At 38.2% G+C, this 21,127-nt stretch overlaps 1 protein-coding gene and 2 non-coding genes across 3 annotated transcripts; all 3 read right to left on the bottom strand.

Annotated features, from left to right (window-relative positions):
* Positions 1-229: 229 nt before the first annotated feature.
* On the bottom strand, positions 230-3,597 carry LOC110872802 (superoxide dismutase [Fe], chloroplastic). The gene is made up of 8 exons (XM_022121676.2): positions 3,441-3,597; positions 3,326-3,369; positions 2,274-2,348; positions 1,811-2,171; positions 1,107-1,225; positions 955-981; positions 832-855; positions 230-607 (listed from the first exon to the last, which is right to left on the bottom strand). Exons 1-8 carry the CDS (start codon positions 3,496-3,498, stop codon positions 392-394), a joined length of 924 nt encoding a protein of 307 aa, XP_021977368.1. The 5' UTR covers positions 3,499-3,597; the 3' UTR covers positions 230-391.
* Positions 3,598-10,722: 7,125 nt separating this feature from the next.
* Positions 10,723-10,829, bottom strand: LOC118481562. The gene has a single exon (XR_004865771.1). It is a non-coding gene; the product is annotated as a small nucleolar RNA R71 (small nucleolar RNA).
* A 7,828-nt stretch (positions 10,830-18,657) lies between these two features.
* On the bottom strand, positions 18,658-18,764 carry LOC118481407. Its single transcript, XR_004865614.1, has one exon. It is a non-coding gene; the product is annotated as a small nucleolar RNA R71 (small nucleolar RNA).
* Between the last annotated feature and the right edge of the window lie 2,363 nt (positions 18,765-21,127).

The raw sequence follows: 21,127 nt of genomic DNA on the forward strand, positions 1-21,127 counted from the left end.
ATATAGAAGGTTTGTTATTGATTTGAGTAAGTAAAGAAATATGAAACTACCATAATACCCCCTGTAAACCTTTGACCGTTACCAAGACATGCTTGAGTCTAACGTCGTTAGAGGGCAAGGTCCAAGATTGATTAAATCAAGCATACACAAGGAGTAAAATTGCATTTTTTTTCATTTTAGGGGGTAAACGTGATTCCACCTGTATAAACCTCAGGGGGTAAAACTAAAGTTTACTCTAAAAAATCATTCTCTCTTGCCATTTCAAACTTCTAAGTTGTTAAATATTACACTTATCTAATATATCTAACTATAAGCATTACAACCATATTACAATTCTGACACTAGTTTCTAAATCTCGATACAAAACTACACTTGCGTAACACCAAAACCATCACTCATCATCATCCACAAATTCATCCGCGTCGCTTCCAAAGTACATGTCTCCATCCTCGGGTTCTATTGTGTCCATCTCATCAATTGCATCGATTTCCGCCATCTCTCTTTCCCTATCTGCTATTAAAACCTTGGCTGCTTCGAGCCTGGAACTCACCGTCTCCCATGATACAAGCTTATTGAGGAAAGTTGATATATAATCTGTCCTACGGTTCTGTAATACACATTAAACATTCATAAACTATTAGTATGACAGGCTAAAAGGTCACTTTATTTATACCATGTGATGAATAAGGGTGTTTGGACATTCATAAACTATTAGTATGACACCCGCAACACGTGCACACACACACATATTGTGTGTGAGAGTGTGAGATGAAATGGGCTAAAGGGGTTGCTTGTATATTTGTTTCCTGTATCGAATCAACAAGTTCTTACCTCATAATCTAGGTAGTATGCATGCTGCAATCACAAATCAGATTCAAAGTGAAGTTAGTGAATACGTCATCGACATAGATTATTTATCGCAGAAACCGGAAAATGTAAGCGAAGAAATCTTACCTCCCAAACATCTAATGTGAGGAGTGGCTGGAAATTCAAAAAAAAAAAAAAAAAAAAAAACAGTTACAGTTTAACACAAAGAAAAACAACAAAATTAAGGATTCATTTAAGATCAAGATAACAAAAAGTATATAGTATTATTGTCTACTCACATGGTACTCCCACACAAGAGGATTAGTCGCATTCGGGCTCTTCACCACAACAAGCTTCCTGTCCTCTTCTGAGGGACGTGGATTCCTAGCATTTGGTATGTCAAGTTTATGCTCTTTATCTACAAATAAAAAATATCAAAATGATTTAAGAAAAATGGTCGATATAATTTCCAATTTTCGGTTATGGATCTGATGGAACTAGGGGTGCTAAACGGGTTGTGTTTGCAGGTTGGTGGGTTCAACCCGACCCGAACCTTTTAGATGAACCTGAACACGACCCAAATAATCAAATATTCGTGGGGTGACCCGAACACGACCCGTTCACCCGAATTTTTTAATTTTTTTCTGCAAATTAATATATTAAAATTTACTACAAGAAACAGAAATGTATATAATACAGTTAAATATAAATTATAAGATCTTATGTCAATTTCTCTTTTTAAGTTATAGTTATGGCATAAAATACACATCCAATTTAATTTATGACATAAAACATATGGTAAAATACTATATAATATAATATAAATGGGTTAATCAGGTTGACCCGAACCCGACCCGTTTAGCTAAACGGGTTTGCGGGTTCAATCTGAAATAGACTTGAACCCTTTTAGACTAAACCCAAACCCGCGAATTTCATGTTAGGTTCGTATGGTGTTTTCAGGATGTGTCAGAAATTCACACCCCTAGATGGAATAAACGCTTACATGCAAGCCAAGCCCAACCAGAACCAAACTGAGTAGTGGCAGCTAACTTAAACTCGTGAATTAGGCCTTCGAATGAACCGAAATCTCGGTTTATTAATTCTAAAAGTTCCCCCGAAGGCTTTCCACCGCCACCAGGTTTCATAGATTCCCAGAAAAATTCATGGTTCCAAACCTGTGCAGCATTGTTGAAGGCGGGAAGAATATCGCCTTTATTATAAGAAGCAGATATTATGCTTTCTAATGACATTTCATCTAACTCGGTTCCCTCAATCTGCTTGTTTAGATTGTTGACATAACCTCTGTGGTGTTTTCCCCAATGATATTCCAATGTCTCTTTGCTCATATGTGGTTCCAAAGCATTCTGCCATACACGCAACAGGAAATAGAAGATATATTACAGAAATAATTAAATTACTTAACTTATAGTACAGTTATGAGATATATATTCGATTATTCGTCGTACCAATGCATAAGGAGGTGGCTTCAAATCGATGCTGGCTGATATTGTCCCACAAACAGATTTTCTACTACACCGTCTCTGTACCATAAATTTAGTTTCTTCAAAAAACAGTAAATGGAAATAACAAAATCTATATAGAATCAAAGAGCGCATCTTTTAGCCAATATCGTCATTTGCACTTGCAACACAACGGTATCATAACATAAATAGTGTTTCTCATGAAATTATAGTTCAAAGTTAGGGCAATGAGAATTCTTTTAGAAATTTTCAATACACTTGAGAACTATAAATTGAAGTTATGCAAATGAAAATTCATGAAGAATATCATCTAACAGAACTTCATTTTCTGTAATTGATACTTCACCTTCACCCTTTGTAAACCAACTGGAAAATTGCTTTAATGGTATCGGTTTTAATATAGAAACACGACAACGATCATTTGAATATTCATATATAGCAGGAAAATAACGTTAAAAGAGGGGGATGGTTAATCATGCATCATGTGGTGGCGTTGATAGCTGAAAGACAAGGGGGTACATGCACTAATAGGCGTTTGTCTCAATTGCTGAGTGTTATGTGCCTTATGTCCAAGGCTTGATGCAAAACTACAATCGAGCCGGGGGTCTCATTGGAAGCAGCCTTTCTATTCCTACAGGTAGAGGTAAGGCTGTCTACATCTCACCCTCCTCAAACTCTACCTTAGCTTTGCTATTGGTGAGATATACTGTGTATGATGATGATGATGATGATGATGATGATGATGAGCAGGAAAAATTGCATCTTTTTTTAGTAACCAACTTCATCTAATCTTAATGACACAAGTCCAGCTTAGAACAAACACAGACACATTATAACCTAAAAAAAGTTGCTAGAAAATGAATAACTTCTTCTCTCAATCCCGGATACACAAAAATAAAAGTTTTATTTAGTGACAGACATTTCATCGAACACCTTGCTTACATACCCAAAACCCCTAGAAAGCAAACAACTTTATCTACTACCATGAATCTCTTTTTAGAGAATTTGAAGGAAACAATTGAGTAGAGACAACTGACCTGCCTCTGTGACGAGTGTAAGCTCTGAGATAATCTAGAAAATTCTGCAATTGATTCAGATTTAATTATCCAATAGAAACAAGTAAGTGTGGATAGGAGTAAATGATGGAAAAACCTGGGGTGGAAATAAAGGCGGACGTTGGATGGGAAGCGATTGTGGTGACAGACGCCATTACTGGAAGAGATTGTAACAGGATAATGATAAGTTGGGTTGGGGTTTGGGAGGGTTTCTGGGTTTTGAAAGAATAATGTGTTAACGGTGTTATGCTCTACAAAAAACATCTTGATATGAATTATTGTATATTTATTGTGTGACTATCCACTTGTGTTATGACTCTTCATATACTTAACTCCTATATCTCCATATACTTAACTCTTATCTTGTAAGTCTATAAATAGAGGCATATGTAATCCCTTTTAGACATCAATAAGATATCCATTTTCTCCAATCTCTATTACTTATCTCTATAATGTTAATAGGCTAGTTGTTACACAACACGTTATCAGCACGAATTGCTTTGGAGTCGAATCGCATCATCATAAGGTAAGTGGATATTGTCTAATCAACTTATTATTTATGATTTTAAACACAAACCATATCGCAATTCATACTATTTTGGGTTGTGTTAGAGATTTGTTTTGTTTATCTATTAAATCTACCAAACTAATTTATATATATTGTAACTCATATAATATTGGGTTAAATTAAGATTTATAAAATTCTAATACGTTTATAAATTTTGTATGATTCACCAAATCGTATTTTTTTTATCATTATGTAAGATTTGATGGGAAACTAGACAATATATTAAACAAAAATTGTTTTCAATTTGATTTACAATCTGTCTTGGGCGACTAGTTCTCCTTCACAATTTTTTTTCATGAATTAATGCCCATTTAAACAACCATGATATTTATCAATTAAGTTTCTTTTTATTGAATGTTTAACAAATAAATATAAATTAGTTGCCATAACTATTTTATACTTTGAGATTTTATCTCTGTGTATAATTCAATACAACATTTTAACCAAGCATAATTTAGATTTAAATTAGAAACCGGAACTTGATTATTGGAAGGGAGTCGAAGTTTTATTTAATAGAGGTCGCGTTAGGTTTATACAAAATTTTAACATTTATTTATAACCTATAAACATGAACCAGTAGTCTGTCATCTATGTATGCAACTTTTCTTTCCTGCTATGCAATTTGCTTTTGAATTATTATCAAGGTTAAGAGTGTGTGTATGTTTTTTTCTCTTTCAACATGGGTACACTTTTTTGTTTCTAGAATTAGATTAAGGTTAAATGCATATATATTTCACTTTTCATTGTCTTTATTATTGTGTTTTTTTGATCGGTTTGATATGATGTGGGTTTCATTACAACTATAAATATTTATTGTTCGATCAATTTAAAACCCACTTGAATTTCTTTTACGTTTTCTCATTGGGAAAATGAAAAGTTTCCATTAGTATTATTAAATTAGAAGACGAAAAGTTATCATTGGTACTATTAAATTGGATTTATCACAACATATAAATGAATATTTATTATCTTAGTTATTTTTTTAATTGTAGTATTAATATGAAAAGTTTCAATTATTTAATTTTATTATATTATTTAATTAATCTTGCTTTATATCTGTATAATTAAATTATTTGTGTATGAGATATAACTTAGTATTTTTGTTCTCAAGATATACTTTATCTTACTTAAGCTTAATTACTTTATACTTTTAATTATGGGATAAGAACTCGCTATCAAGCTAAGCATCGTATTTATTTATTGTATACAAAATTAAATTAGTATATTATTTTAAAGGTCTTTGCTATTAGATAAACATGGAGTTGTATTCTCATACATATATTAGTTTCTATCATATGTTTAGATAAAATATGTAACTTTAGAAAATTATTGTTAATCTATTTGTCTTGTTTGTACATTAATAGCACATGCCTTAAATGATAAGAATGATCAAACCATATAAACATATTCTAAGTCGATATTAGCTTTTATTATACGTAAAGTGCATTTTTAAATTGTTGATTCATGAACCAAAACTATTTTATAACATGTGTTAACTGAATTGCATAATATTTCAATATCAACTAAATCAACTAAGAAGTTGATAATTGTGCATGATATTATCACATATTATTTGGTGTAAGTAATAGGTTTCTTTATTTTGTATTCAATATATTTTATTATGTTTCTATTTTTTTAATGTGAGAGAAACAAATATTATTGTAAGATATGCATGTGATTGGTTATGCCATCATAGGTTAATACATAATTTATATATTTTGCTTGAATGTGATGACATATTATTATTTCATAAGGTTTTATTTTAACCTTGTTTTATTTGATAACATGAAATAATGTTATGTATTACTTGATTTAACTTTGTAATATATGTCATCTATATGTTATATATTGTTTGTATGTAGATATTTTTTTTTGGATAAATTAAGCAAACGAAAAACCAAAATTTGTGATTTATCATTACTCTCATAAAAAAAAATTATAAATATGTTCACGTATGACATTCAAAGTGTGTCATACTCTCTGAAAGGTCGTCATATGTTGACCAATAAATCTTATACGGGTCAATCATGTAAGTTTTTCTCAAATTATATATTAATGAGAAAAGAAGATTGTTTTGAAGGAAAAACAAGATAAATTTTTCCATTGGTCACACCTGAGATATACTCTTGAAGTAGCAATATCAAATGAAAAGTTGAAATGATTTCATATAATGAAAAGCTATGAAACATTTTTTGGCTTTCCTTCGTTCTTCGAAATGAATGTGACTACATATTGATTATTGTGATCATTGATATAACTGAAAAATAGTATGATGATCAGATTAATAATGAAATTGATTATAAAAAAAGGTGTAATGATGGTCATGTAAATAACGAGATAGACCACCAAAAGAGGTGAATAAAGAGAGTGATCATATGAGAATAAAGTGTTGAAAGTTTGAGTTGCAAATACGATGTTGTCTCGTATTTTATACGTTTAGTATACAAACAATGTGCACATAAAACATAGTGCAAGTAATACATATATGATCATATGCTCATAAAGTAGCAATATTATTAAAGAATATTCAAGGTCATTATCAGAATAAAAGTTGTGTGGAGATATTCATTCCCTAAAGTGAATGTAATGATATAATGATCAGTGAAAGGTCACAATCATGTAATAACTAAGGAAATTGTAATGATACCACCATGAATGTTGTATGATTATTACTTGAATAAAATGTGATGATATAATAATTGGTGCAAAGATCGTGATCATGGTAATTGAGGAATGATGATCATGTAATGACATCAACCATGTTTATATTGAAATCGACCACAAGAAGTGGCAATATAAGGGAGTTACTATACGAGAATAAAACGTGGAAAACATGTTATAATATGAATGATTGAAATAATAATTGTTATTCTCTTGTATTTTCTATTTGTGTATTGAACAAACACGAGTGCAACTAAAAGCATATATGATGATCACAAACCCGAAGTTTATGGTTCATAATCATTTAATGATTAGCATGACCGGTTAGACCATACCGAGTCTAGATGATGTGAAAAATATCAAAGAACTAGAAGATTCTTCTTGGTACTTACACATGCAATATTTGCTCTCAAGGGAAGTTAATGATATACCAACTAAAGTATGGTTTAGATCCCTAAATATTTTGGAAATAATAAGGGAATATGTGTATCCCAACATGATACCATTTAGTATTCTGAAATCGATGCATCGTCTAAATGGTTATCAAATCCACAACCTGAAGCTTGTGTGATTGTGGCTTAGCTAATGTGATAGCAAGCATATTAATCGGTTACAAAGCCAATGATCATGAGAGGAGCAAAAGTTCATTTAGGTACATGTAATTTTATATATAGTACCATCAATTCACATCAAGCCAATAAGTTATAGTTCTCCCCATATAGTTGGTTTTTGGTCAGGAACCAAAGATGTCTCATCAAAGATTTTGGTTGTGCGACATATTATGAAACTCATCCACCACACCGCACAAAGATGTGACTTCTAAAAAGTTTGAGAATATGTTGGGTATAAATATTCGTCTATGATTAAATACTTAAAGCCATTAGTAAGAAATTCGTTTATGGCTCATTAGTTTTCACTTTAGTGAATGAATGTTCCCAACAATAGGGGGAGATAACAAGCAGTTGGAAAGTGAAAAATAAAATGAATTATCATGTCATCTTGATCCTCAGATTATAAACTATGAACTAGAAGATTAAAGTATAATTCATTTACCAATATTAAAGAACAAATTACCAGACAAGTTCACTGACCTAAATAGAGTGACTAAGTAAGTCACATAATCAACTGCTTATGCTCCAGCTATATTTGTGTCCCAAGAGGACAACCACATATTTTTGTAATGAGTCTATTGCACGCCTAAAGCGTGGTAGACTAGTTGATTCCAATAATAAAATTCCTCGAAAATTGGAACAAGTAATTAAGATGGTCAAGTCGAGGTTATAGTAATAGGATCTCCTGCAGAGACATTAGACATGACGGTTCAAGAAGAACCTCAGGTACCTGAAAATAAAGAGATCTCGATAAGTTGTATCATGTCTAAGATATGTATGGAATCAAAATAAAAATCGAGTTCGTTATACGTTTATAAATAATGTAGCGCTTAAAATGATTAAATAATAAGGATCAAGATTTAAGATCTGCCTATGAATGAATATTAAGAAATGATTGGCCAAAATAGAAAGACGCAAATAAGGCAGAGTTTAGTTCTCTAATGAAATGGAAAGTTTCTGGACCAACAGTCCATAAAACTGAAGTTGTAAAATATGTTGAATACTGATGTGTGTAAAATGCAACATATCAATCACATCAATTAAGGCATAAAACTAACCCTTTTTAAGTACTAATGTTGGAAAAAGAGTGTTTTTGTCTTCCTTTTGTATTTTCAGGATGAAATGAGCTCAAATTCACAAAAGAAACAAAAAGACAACTAATTCTAGCATAAATACAAGGAAAGGAATAAAAGAAGACTGCCCAGACCCTCAACGGCATCCTCCAAAGCAAAGAAGAGAAAACAGAAGCCTGAACACGCCCCGTGCTCAGCCAGCACGGGGCCGTGCCCAAGAAGCAGCATAAAAGACAAACTGGTAGAAGCTTCCATTGCCCACCACGGGGCCGTGTCCAGTGAGCACGGGGGCGTGGTGAAACTACAGCAGGCGCATTAATTGTAATTGCGAATTACAATTAATGAGGAGAGAGAGTGTCAGACGGGCACGGGGGCGTGTCCAGCGGACACGGGGCCGTGCCCAGCCTTCTGTTCAGCCTATAAATAGGGGTGTTTGGTTTCATTCCATCTCATCCCTTCGCACACCACCTCTCTCACACTTCATCCACCACCCACCACCACCATAACACCATCATCCACCACCATCATCCATTGTCCATCATAGAGTGTGTGAGTCGTCTCGGGATCCAAGATTGATCGTAAGAGTTCTTGACAATCAAGGCCATGTTTGCCTAAGTCTCTTACATCACTTGGTGAAGACAAGTGTTTAGTATAATACTTTTTATTTTTAATCTTTTGCACTTTTTATTTGGTTTTGTATTAATGACTTTAATAACTAGTTGTTTATGTTGAAGGTGATCTTTCCTTATCGTTTGTCCGTGGTGTCTTGGCATTATTTTACTGTCTATATAAAATAAAAGATTTTCACCATTCATATCTCCACGGTCTATATGGAGGTATGTTGGCTACCTGGTCGGGGGTTAAGGGAACGGTTTGGTAAGGGTCTTGCCCTTGTTCAGCGTTTAGAGGTCCTGCTTGAGACCTGGGTCAAATTTAGTAGGATCTCCTTCAATGCCCATAGGTATTGGATGGCGGGGATCCAAACTCTTTGACCCCCTCATAAGTTAACTACTATTAATATTATAACCCGGCTATTTAGGACTGTATCCCTGCTGACTCAGACTACTTAGTCGAGGGTAACGTCACCGCCAAAAGCGGGGCCTACCATAATTTGCATTAATAACTTAATTCATTATCTTCCAATAATCCGACCCTTTAGGATTGTATCCTTGCTGACTCAAACTACTGGGTTGAGGGTAACGTCGCCTTCAAAAGAGGGTCCTACTACAATAACTAAGATAATCTCTTAAACAAGTGCAAAAGTGCGAAAATAATCAAAGGTTATACTAATACACGAGTCGGATCCAAGTGATTCATCTTGTCTATCTGTTTTTATTTTTTATTTTATTTTTCAGCATTTAGTTAGTTTTTATTTTCTTAGTTTAAAAACATTTTTTCTCACTTTTTGATTTGATTAGACGTTGAGGATAAACCGGTATTAAAAGCTCTTGTGTCCTTGGAGGACCTCGGTATCTTACCAACACTATACTACGTCCACGATGGGTGCACTTGCCCATATGTGTGTTTAGTGTTAGTGAATATTGTGTTTTATAAATTTAAAACTTGGCTAAAGGTGTAAAAAAGGCTTAATTATATATCTAAATTATATACACACCAACACACATCAAGTTTTTGGCGTCGCTGCCGGGGACACAAGGATTTTAAGAAAGTTAGGAATCAACGGCCTAATCATATTTTTATTTTTCTTTTTAATTTATAGGATTTTTCTTAGTTTTTCAGCTTCTGCAGAGCTCAGCACGGGCCGTGCCTGGTCGGACACGGGCCGTGCCCAGCGTCGTTACTGGCAGTTTTTAGTTTTCCAAGTTACAGAAGGCTGACCACGGGGCCGTGTCGGTGCAACACGGGGCCGTGTCCAACTTCCAGTAACTGGGGTCTGGAAAATATTAACTGAAACTCCGACCACGGGCCGTGTTCGCTGAACACGGGGCCGTGGTGAACCGTCTGACCAGCATTCTTTTCTGTTTTTATTGCAGGACTTGGAACCCGACATCAACCTTACGTAGTGTATGAGCTCCAGTTCCAATAAGGACATAAAAGAACCACTAGAAGAACCCGAACGCTTTCTCAGAAAAAGGTTAAAAGCTAAAAACCAAGAGAAGGTTTCGGGTGATCCACCTCCAATGGCGGACCAACGTACCCTTATGGATTATCTACGACCTACCGTAGGTAACCTAGGCGCCGCTATCAATGCTCCAAAACTCCGCAACCTTCCACGGGCTTGCGGACGAGGATCCCCATCTACATATCACCAATTTCTTAGAAATATGGGATACCTTTCGGATCAACGGAGCATCAAATGACGCCATCCGCCTCCGTATGTTTCCTTTCTCACTGAAAGACCGAGCGAAAACTTGGCTCAACGCCCTCCCAGCTGGATCGGTAAACACCTGGGATGAACTAGCCCAAAAATTTTTATATAAGTATTTCCCTCCCGCTAAAACTGCTAAATTAATGACTGAAATTAATACATATTCACAAGAGGACGGGGAATCCTTATATGAAACTTGGGAAAGGTTCAAGGAGTTATTACGCAAGTGTCCGCATCACGGCTGTCACACCCTCAAAATCCACATGCGGAGTATTACCGCGAGGCGTGTGACGACCAGGATCTTAGCCACTAATTATTTTGAACGGAATAGTTATGGTTATAAACATTAGCATATTTAGTGACCTAATTTTAAATTTTTCAAAACATAGTTTAAGTTCGCAGCGGAAAGGGGAAGAAAACGTTTCATAATTGAAACCACAAGTTTAATAACATGTTACTTACGAACCACGCACTCCATCCGATTGCAACGTCCGTCCAAAGCTGTATCGAGCAACCTGCAAAGCATGCAGTAGAGTGTCAACATAACGTTGGCGAGTTCACGTGTTTGCAGTTTTCCAGTTTTAATTCCAAAAACTTGTTTTAACCAGTTAATTTCCCCGTTTATACATGCCATGGGGAGCTACCCCATAAGTAAGCGACTAAACTGTTTTTCCAATACCGAACACTAGGTAACCGTTGCGTTTCCGCAGGATGCCCCGATGTCAATGTTCTATCATCATTGACGGATGCCTGAGTACATTAGTTCACGACCGATCCCATACCATGGCACGGTGTGAGGTTGGTAAGACCTAAATAGCGCTATCAACTAATAACCCGTTCGCCTGGCCCCGGCGACTAATCGGTATTATGTAGTAGGGACTTAAGTGATAGAGTTTCGTTTAGTGTTGCTCGTTGCATTTCCGTATAAACAGTAATTAACTAAAAGTTCCCAGTAACCAGGGAAGAAAAGTAAGTTTGTATCCCTCACCGGGGATAATGTTGTTACCCGTATCCCACACAAGGAGATAGAAATACCGCATCCCTCATAAGGAGATAGTAAGCAATTCCAAACCAGGAAAAGTTGTTTCGTTCTGTTTCCCAACCACCGGGAATGCATGCTTTAAGTAAAAAGTAGTGAACTCACCTTTGCTTTGCTCGGTAGTTAATTTACTTGTGTTACGTTGGTCAACCATACCCTTCTGCCGTCGCCATACTGCTGCTGCCATGAACTTCGAACCAGAACCAAACAGAGCTCGAACCCAACCCTCGACCCGCGGATTCGTCTTGACCCGAGACCTGAACAAGAACCCGAAACAACTGAGACCCGAGCGTGAATCTGTTGAATCTCCGTCTTCACAACTTCATTATCGGAGAAGAAGAAAACGCCGCCACCGCTGCCGATGTGTACCGTCGCCAACCGCCTGCACCTCGTCGTCGTCATCATCATCTGATCACGTCCTCATCATCATCATCATCCCCGGAAGATGACGACTGGAGTTGTCCGACCGGAAAAACAGAGGGAGAGAACGAGCAGTAGCCAGAGTACAGAGGGTTTAGGTATGTCTGTAGTAGCCGGAGAGGGTCGCCGGAGAAAGCTCCGATTGCCGGAAATCCCTGAACGATGTGAGAGGGCAGGGGGGTGTGCGGGTATGCGGCTGTGGTTATAACTTAGGGTTTTGTTTGTTTATAAAAATGAGGGGTTAGGATTTTTAAGATATATTTATAGGCTAGGGTTTTTACATGTAAGGGAGTGGGGTTGGGCTTGGCCCGTGTATGAACCCGCTAATTGTTTGCGTACACGAAAATAGCCCGTAAATAATATGACGGTAATTATACTATATATGTACACGCTATATTACACAAGCTCGATTCGGGTTATTCGTTAAATAGTGTGTTTCACTCGCCCGCGTTATCATTATTTAATAAACAATAATAATAATAATAATAATAATAATAATAATAATAATAATAATAATAATAATAATAATAATAATAATAATAATAATAATAATAATAATAATAATAATATAACAATAGTGAATACGGATACTAATAAAAGACCCTGCTCCCGACGATCAGGGTCGAGAGTATGGGTTGTCACATTCTCCCCAGGTTACAACAGGAATTTCGTCCTCGAAATTTAAGCAAGGGTCATACGATGCGCTCCAAGGATATATATATATACTCCATTACCATACGTAGATATAAGCAATTTCACGAAAGTCTACAAAACGAACATATAAGACACATAATGCATAAGGTCACGAATCACGTAAATAACACGTAACAACCACATAGCACAAGATCCACAGAGTTCGTACGTATTTCACATAGTATAGAATTTCACAAATTTAATTATAACATCCAAGTAACGTACCGGAAAACCCAGAGTGTCACAACGGCCTTGCGATATGGCAACAAGTATCCACTTTCTATAATGGATTGTTGCCACACACAAGGCAAACACTTGATTCTAGCTCCGGGGGACTTTTAGGTAATCGACGCCCACACGAAATATATAATCAAATTGAGGAAATTGCTCAAACCAATTTTCAATGGCACACCCCCCGGGGGAATAAATCTATTGCCCCGGGCGCCCATAAGGTCGATGAAAGCACTTCTTTACAAGCCCAAATCGAGGCCCTTTCTTCAAAGATAAAAAAATTGGAAATGACAAAAACAGTCTCGGTTATGGCTTGTGAAGGGTGTGGTGGGTCACATGAAAATTGGAGTTGTATGAAAGAAACGGACGGTCAACAAGAAATGGTAAACTACATTGATAATAGACCTAGGCCGTCGGGTCCCCCAACGGGAACTTACAACCAAGGATGGCGAAACCACCCAAACCTTGGTTGGAGGGAACCCGGCAATAGTAGTAACCAACAAACCCAACGAACAAACTTTCAACAACCAAGAAATGATTCACAAAATTTCACTCAACAAAGTGGACGAGAAAGGCTCGAAGATACTATATCTCGCCTCATCTCCGACACTGAAAAGAAAAACTCGGAAAGATTTCTACAATTAGAATCAAATTTTAGAAATCAACAAGCTAGCATTCAAAACATAGAAAAACAATTAAATCAAATAGCTCAAAATTTTGCCGAGAGACCGCAAGGCGCCTTACCTAGCAATACCGAAACAAACCCAAAAGCGCAAGTTCACCTCATCACGCTACGAAACCGCACCGTAGGGCCTGCAGAAGCGCCACCACCAACAGAAGAAACAGTACCCACACCTCTGCAGGAGAAGAACTCCCCCCCGTCACCAGAGCCTACCAAGGCTCCTCGAGTTCCATACCCCGGTAGGTTAATTCGTCAAAAGACCAATTAGCAATTCGCAAAGTTCGAAAGTCTGTTAAAACAATTGCATGTCAATATTCCTTTTATCGAGGTCCTAACCCAAATGCCCAAATACTCTAAATTCATGAGGGACTTCCTTACGCATAAAAAGAAAATTGAAAATTTGCAATTAGTCAATTTAGGCGAAGAATGCTCTGCACTCGTACTCAATAAACTTCCCCAAAAGAAAATCGATCCCGGAAGCTTCACAATTCCCTGTTCAATAGGGGAATCCCCCGTTCGTAATGCTCTAGCCGACCTTGGGGCTAGCATTAACCTCATGCCCTCATCTATATTTAAAAGACTCGGCTTGGGAACCACGAGTCCCACAAAAATGAGCATACAACTCGCTGATCGCTCCGTCAAATTTCCACAGGGTGTCATCGAAAACGTTTTGGTAAAGGTAAGCAGATTCGTCTATCCAGCCGACTTTGTCATACTAGATATGGAAGAAGACACCGAGGTTCCCCTCATACTAGGAAGACCCTTTCTTGCCACAGCCCAAGCGGTGGTAGATATGAATGGCGGAACACTCACTTTGAGATATGGGGATGATGAAGTAAAATTCGGAGTCGGGAAAAGAATAGAGGATGACGACCCGGTCAACTACATGAAGGTTATTGATTCGAGCTTGGATGCTGCTCTCCGACGGTGTAACATGGGACGCCAAGCATCCCACTCAGAAAACACATAACCTCGCATTGGGTCTAGCCAAGGACCCTTATAAACGTGGCGCACCACGGAGGCATTCCGCGGAACTATCCTTAGTTTAGTTTAATCTTTTAGTTTTAATTTGCAGGAATAAAACACACTTATAGTAGTAAACTAGTAATGGATGAAAAAGGGAACGAGAAAAATGGCCCCACGCACAAAGAACAGAGCAACCCGACACAAATATCCATCACAGAAGGCTCAACACGAGCCGTGCCCAACCAACACGGCCCTGTGCTGAACCACCTGCAGAAAAACGCCCAGTTCAGGTAACTGGACACGGGCCGTGTTCAACGGACACGCCCCCGTGTCCAGGCTTCTGTCTCATTTCTTTAATTTCTGTTACTGGCACTTGACCACGGGGCCGTGCCCGGTCACCACGGGGCCGTGTCCAGACTGCCAGTAACATAAATCTTTGCTTTTTAACACTACACCACACATCCAATCAACCTAAAAATTTATTTTTGGGACACATTGAGGACAATGTGTAATTTAAGTGTGGGGGGGAAGCTAACACTTTGAAATTTTGCAAGTCCTAACAACAAGCCTTACACAAAACTCTATTGGAACCGCTAAACACCCCAAATTTTTTCAAAAATCCTTTCATTTTTACTTGTCTAAAGTTTAAGTTGGGAATCACAAGATTAATAAGGTTATATTTTTAAAAAAATTTACAACCGAAAGCGTCGTGATAACAAGAACCAACATAAGAAAATTATGAAACGGCATAACAAGTCTAGTTAAAATTTAATTATATATACTTGATCACATTAAAAACCCATTCCCACAAAAGTGAGTTTTGAGCCTTTATTGAGCATACAAATTTACATCTTTAGACTAAATGCTCATTTTTCGTTTCTTGTGTGAATAGCCGCTTGGTTCTTACAACTCTAGAACTTGCCACAACGATTCATTCCCGGTCCTTACCAACTTACACCCAAGTAAGTAAATGATGGAGGCATTAGGACTAACCATTTTTCTTTCTACACCATTATTTTTCAATTTTTTTAACCACCTACCCAAAATCCCCCTAGTTAACCCCTTTGAGCCTAAACCTTTCATTTCATTACCCTAAATCCCTTTTTACCCACCAAAAAAAACCTTTTTATTTTTCACCCCTTATTTTAGTAACAAAGCTCGGTCTTTCGCAAGCTCGTTCTTTTATGTGACTATATATATATATATATATATATATATGTGATGATGAAGTTAAAAACAAACAAAGTTATACAAACAAAAGCTTGTTTGGAGGAATACTTCAAAATAAAAAGTCACTAAAAATTTTTTCGAAAACCGACGCTTTTTACGCTTTTCGCCCTTTTACTAACCACTAACCCAACCACCCACCTTTAACCCAAGCCTAACCCTTCACCCAAAAAAGTCCTCTTGATATTTACAAAGGTATAAAGTTAAAAAGGAGGAGGATTGATTGCTTGGCAAGCTTATGGAAGGCGTGAGTTCCATGCCGCTCTCGAGTGATTCACTAAAAATACACCTACGGCCGAGTGTTGAGTGATTTATCCCGTGAGGTATGTGAACTTGTAAATAAATAAAATTTTAAAAAAGGCATGTTATGCCCAAATAAGTAATTTATCCTATGAGACTTTCTCAATAAATCATAACGAATAGGATTGTGAATAAATAAAAATAAAACCAAAAAAGATCTTTGGATTCCCGACACTCTATGACAAGCCAAAAACATTCTCTTCTACCTATTCCATTTGGGAGTGTAAGCCACATTTAAAGAGTTTTGCTTGAGGACAAGCAAAAGTTCAAGTATGGGGGTATTTGATGTGTGTAAAATGCAACATATAAATCACATCAATTAAGGCATAAAACTAACCATTTTTAAGTACTAATGTTGGAAAAAGAGTGTTTTTGTCTTCCTTTTGTATTTTCAGGATGAAATGAGCTCAAATTCACAAAAGAAGCAAAAAGACAACTAATTCTAGCATAAATACAAGGAAAGGAATAAAAGAAGACTGCCCGGACCCTCAACGGCATCCTCCAAAGCAAAGAAGAGAAAACAGAAGCCTGAACACGCCCCGTGCTCAGCCAGCACGGGGCCGTGCCCAAGAAGCAGCATAAAAGACAAACTGGTAGAAGCTTCTATTGCCCACCACGGGGCCGTGTCCAGTGAGCACGGGGGCGTGGTGAAACTACAACAGGCGCATTAATTGTAATTGCGAATTACAATTAATGAGGAGAGAGAGTGTCAGACGGGCACGGGGGCGTGTCCAGCGGACACGGGGCCGTGCCCAGCCTTCTGTTCAGCCTATAAATAGGGGTGCTTGGTTTTATTCCATCTCATCCCTTGGCACACCACCTCTCTCACACTTCATCCACCACCCACCACCACAATAACACCATCATCCACCACCATCATCCATTGTCCATCAGCGTTTAGAGGTCCTGCTTGGGACCTGGGTCAAATTTAGTAGGATCTCCTTCAATGCCCATAGGTATTGGATGGCGGGGATCCAAACTCTTTGACCCCCTCATAAGTTAACTACTATTAATATTATAACCCGGCTATTTAGGACTGTATCCCTGCTGACTCAGACTACTTAGTCGAGGGTAACGTCACCGCCAAAAGCGGGGCCTACCATAATTTGCATTAATAACTTAATTCATTATCTTCCAATAATCCGACCCTTTAGGATTGTATCCTTGCTGACTCAAACTACTGGGTTGAGGGTAACGTCGCCTTCAAAAGAGGGGCCTACTACAATAACTAAGATAATCTCTTAAACAAGTGCAAAAGTGCGAAAATAATCAAAGGTTATACTAATACACGAGTCGGATCCAAGTGATTCATCTTGTCTATCTGTTTTTATTTTTTATTTTATTTTTCAGCATTTAGTTAGTTTTTATTTTCTTAGTTTAAAAACATTTTTTCTCACTTTTTGATTTGATTAGACGTTGAGGATAAACCGGTATTAAAAGCTCTTGTGTCCTTGGACGACCTCGGTATCTTACCAACACTATACTACGTCCACGATGGGTGCACTTGCCCATATGTGTGTTTAGTGTTAGTGAATATCGTGTTTTATAAATTTAAAACTTGGCTAAAGGTGTAAAAAGGGCTTAATTATATATCTAAATTATATACACACCAACACACATCAAGTTTTTGGCGCCGCTGCCGGGGACACAAGGATTTTAAGAAAGTTAGGAATCAACGGCCTAATCATATTTTTATTTTTCTTTTTAATTTCTAGGATTTTTCTTAGTTTTTCAGCTTCTGCAGAGCTCAGCACGGGACGTGCCTGGTCGGACACGGGCCGTGCCCAGCGTCGTTACTGGCAGTTTTTAGTTTTCCAAGTTACAGAAGGCTGACCACGGGGCCGTGTCGGTGCAACACGGGGCCGTGTCCAACTTCCAGTAACTGGGGTCTGGAAAATATTAACTGAAACTCCGACCACGGGCCGTGTTCGCTGAACACGGGGCCGTGGTGAACCGTCTGACCAGCATTCTTTTCTGTTTTTATTGCAGGACTTGGAACCCGACGTCAACCTTACGTAGTGTATGAGCTCCAGTTCCAATAAGGACATAAAAGAACCACTAGAAGAACCCGAACGCTTTCTCAGAAAAAGGTTAAAAGCTAAAAATCAAGAGAAGGTTTCGGGTGATCCACCTCCAATGGCGGATCAACGTACCCTTATGGATTATCTACGACCTACCGTAGGTAACCTAGGCGCCGCTATCAATGCTCCGAATGTCGAAGCTAATAACTTCGAACTTCGGCCGCATTTGATACAAATGCTCCAAAACTCCGCAACCTTCCACGGGCTTGCGGACGAGGATCCCCATCTACATATCACCAATTTCTTAGAAATATGTGATACCTTTCGGATCAACGGAGCATCAAATGACGCCATCCGCCTCCGTATGTTTCCTTTCTCACTGAAAGACCGAGCGAAAGCTTGGCTCAACACCCTCCCAGCTGGATCGGTAAACACCTGGGATGAACTAGCCCAAAAATTTCTATATAAGTATTTCCCTCTCGCTAAAACTGCTAAATTAATGACTGAAATTAATACATATTCACAAGAGGACGGGGAATCCTTATATGAAACTTGGGAAAGGTTCAAGGAGTTATTACGCAAGTGTCCGCATCACGGCCTTGCGATATGGCAACAAGTATCCACTTTCTATAATGGATTGTTGCCACACACAAGGCAAACACTTGATTCTAGCTCCGGGGGACTTTTAGGTAATCGACGCCCACACGAAATATATAATCAAATTGAGGAAATTGCTCAAACCAATTTTCAATGGCACACCCCCCGGGGGAATAAATCTATTGCCCCGGGCGCCCATAAGGTCGATGAAAGCACTTCTTTACAAGCCCAAATCGAGGCCCTTTCTTCAAAGATAAAAAAATTGGAAATGACAAAAACAGTCTCGGTTATGGCTTGTGAAGGGTGTGGTGGGTCACATGAAAATTGGAGTTGTATGAAAGAAACGGACGATCAACAAGAAATGGTAAACTACATTGATAATAGACCTAGGCCGTCGGGTCCCCCAACGGGAACTTACAACCAAGGATGGCGAAACCACCCAAACCTTGGTTGGAGGGAACCCGGCAATAGTAGTAACCAACAAACCCAACGAACAAACTTTCAACAACCAAGAAATGAGTCACAAAATTTCACTCAACAAAGTGGACGAGAAAGGCTCGAAGATACTATATCTCGCCTCATCTCCGACACTGAAAAGAAAAACTCGGAAAGATTTCTACAATTAGAATCAAATTTTAGAAATCAACAAGCTAGCATTCAAAACATAGAAAAACAATTAAATCAAATAGCTCAAAATTTTGCCGAGAGACCGCAAGGCGCCTTACCTAGCAATACCGAAACAAATCCAAAAGCGCAAGTTCACCTCATCACGCTACGAAACCGCACCGTAGGGCCTGAAGAAGCGCCACCACCAACAGAAGAAACAGTACCCACACCTCTGCAGGAGAAGAACTCCCCTCCGTCACCAGAGCCTACCAAGGCTCCTCGAGTTCCATACCCCGGTAAGTTAATTCGTCAAAAGACCAATGAGCAATTCGCAAAGTTCGAAAGTCTGTTAAAACAATTGCATGTCAATATTCCTTTTATCGAGGTCCTAACCCAAATGCCCAAATACTCTAAATTCATGAGGGACTTCCTTACGCATAAAAAGAAAATTGAAAATTTGCAATTAGTCAATTTAGGCGAAGAATGCTCTGCACTCGTACTCAATAAACTTCCCTAAAAGAAAATCGATCCCGGAAGCTTCACAATTCCCTGTTCAATAGGGGAATCCCCCGTTCGTAATGCTCTAGCCGACCTTGGGGCTAGCATTAACCTCATGCCCTCATCTATGTTTAAAAGACTCGGCTTGGGAACCACGAGTCCCACAAAAATGAGCATACAACTCGCTGATCGCTCCGTCAAATTTCCACAGGGTGTCATCGAAAACGTTTTGGTAAAGGTAAGCAGATTCGTCTATCCAGCCGACTTTGTCATACTAGATATGGAAGAAGACACCGAGGTTCCCCTCATACTAGGAAGACCCTTTCTTGCCACAGCCCAAGCAGTGGTAGATATGAATGACGGAACACTCACTTTGAGATATGGGGATGATGAAGTAAAATTCGGAGTCGGGAAAAGAATAGAGGATGACGACCCGGTCAACTACATGAAGGTTATTGATTCGAGCTTGGATGCTGCTCTCCGACGGTGTAACATGGGACACCAAGCATCCCACTCAGAAAACATATAACCTCGCATTGGGTCTAGCCTAGGACCCTTATAAACGTGGCGCACCACGGAGGCATTCCGCGGAACTATCGTTAGTTTAGTTTAATCTTTTAGTTTTAATTTGTAGGAATAAAACACACTTATGGTAGTAATGGATGAAAAAGGGAACGAGAAAAATGGCCCCACGCACAAAGAACAGAGCAACCCGACACAAATCTCCATCACAGAAGGCTCAACACGGGCCGTGCCCAACCAACACGGCCCCGTGCTGAACCACCTGCAGAAAAACGCCCAGTTCAGGTAACTGGACACGAGCCGTGTTCAACGGACACGCCCCCGTGTCCAGGCTTCTGTCTCATTTCTTTAATTTATGTTACTGGCACCTGACCACGGGGCCGTGTCCAGACTGCCAGTAACATAAATCTTTGCTTTTTAACACTACACCACACATCCAATCAACCTAAAAATTTATTTTTGGGACACATTGAGGACAATGTGTAATTTAAGTGTGGGGGGGAAGCTAACACTTTGAAATTTTGCAAGTCCTAACAACAAGCCTTATACAAAACTCTATTGGAACCGCTAAACACCCCAAATTTTTTCAAAAATCCTTTCATTTTTACTTGTCTAAAGTTTAAGTTGGGAATCACAAGATTAACAAGGTTATATTTTTAAAAAAATTTACAACCGAAAGCGTCGTGATAACAAGAACCAACATAAGAAAATTATGAAACGGCATAACAAGTCTAGTTAAA

The sequence above is a fragment of the Helianthus annuus genome, chromosome 8 (genome assembly GCF_002127325.2).
Source record: "Helianthus annuus cultivar XRQ/B chromosome 8, HanXRQr2.0-SUNRISE, whole genome shotgun sequence".
Taxonomy (NCBI): domain Eukaryota; kingdom Viridiplantae; phylum Streptophyta; class Magnoliopsida; order Asterales; family Asteraceae; genus Helianthus; species Helianthus annuus.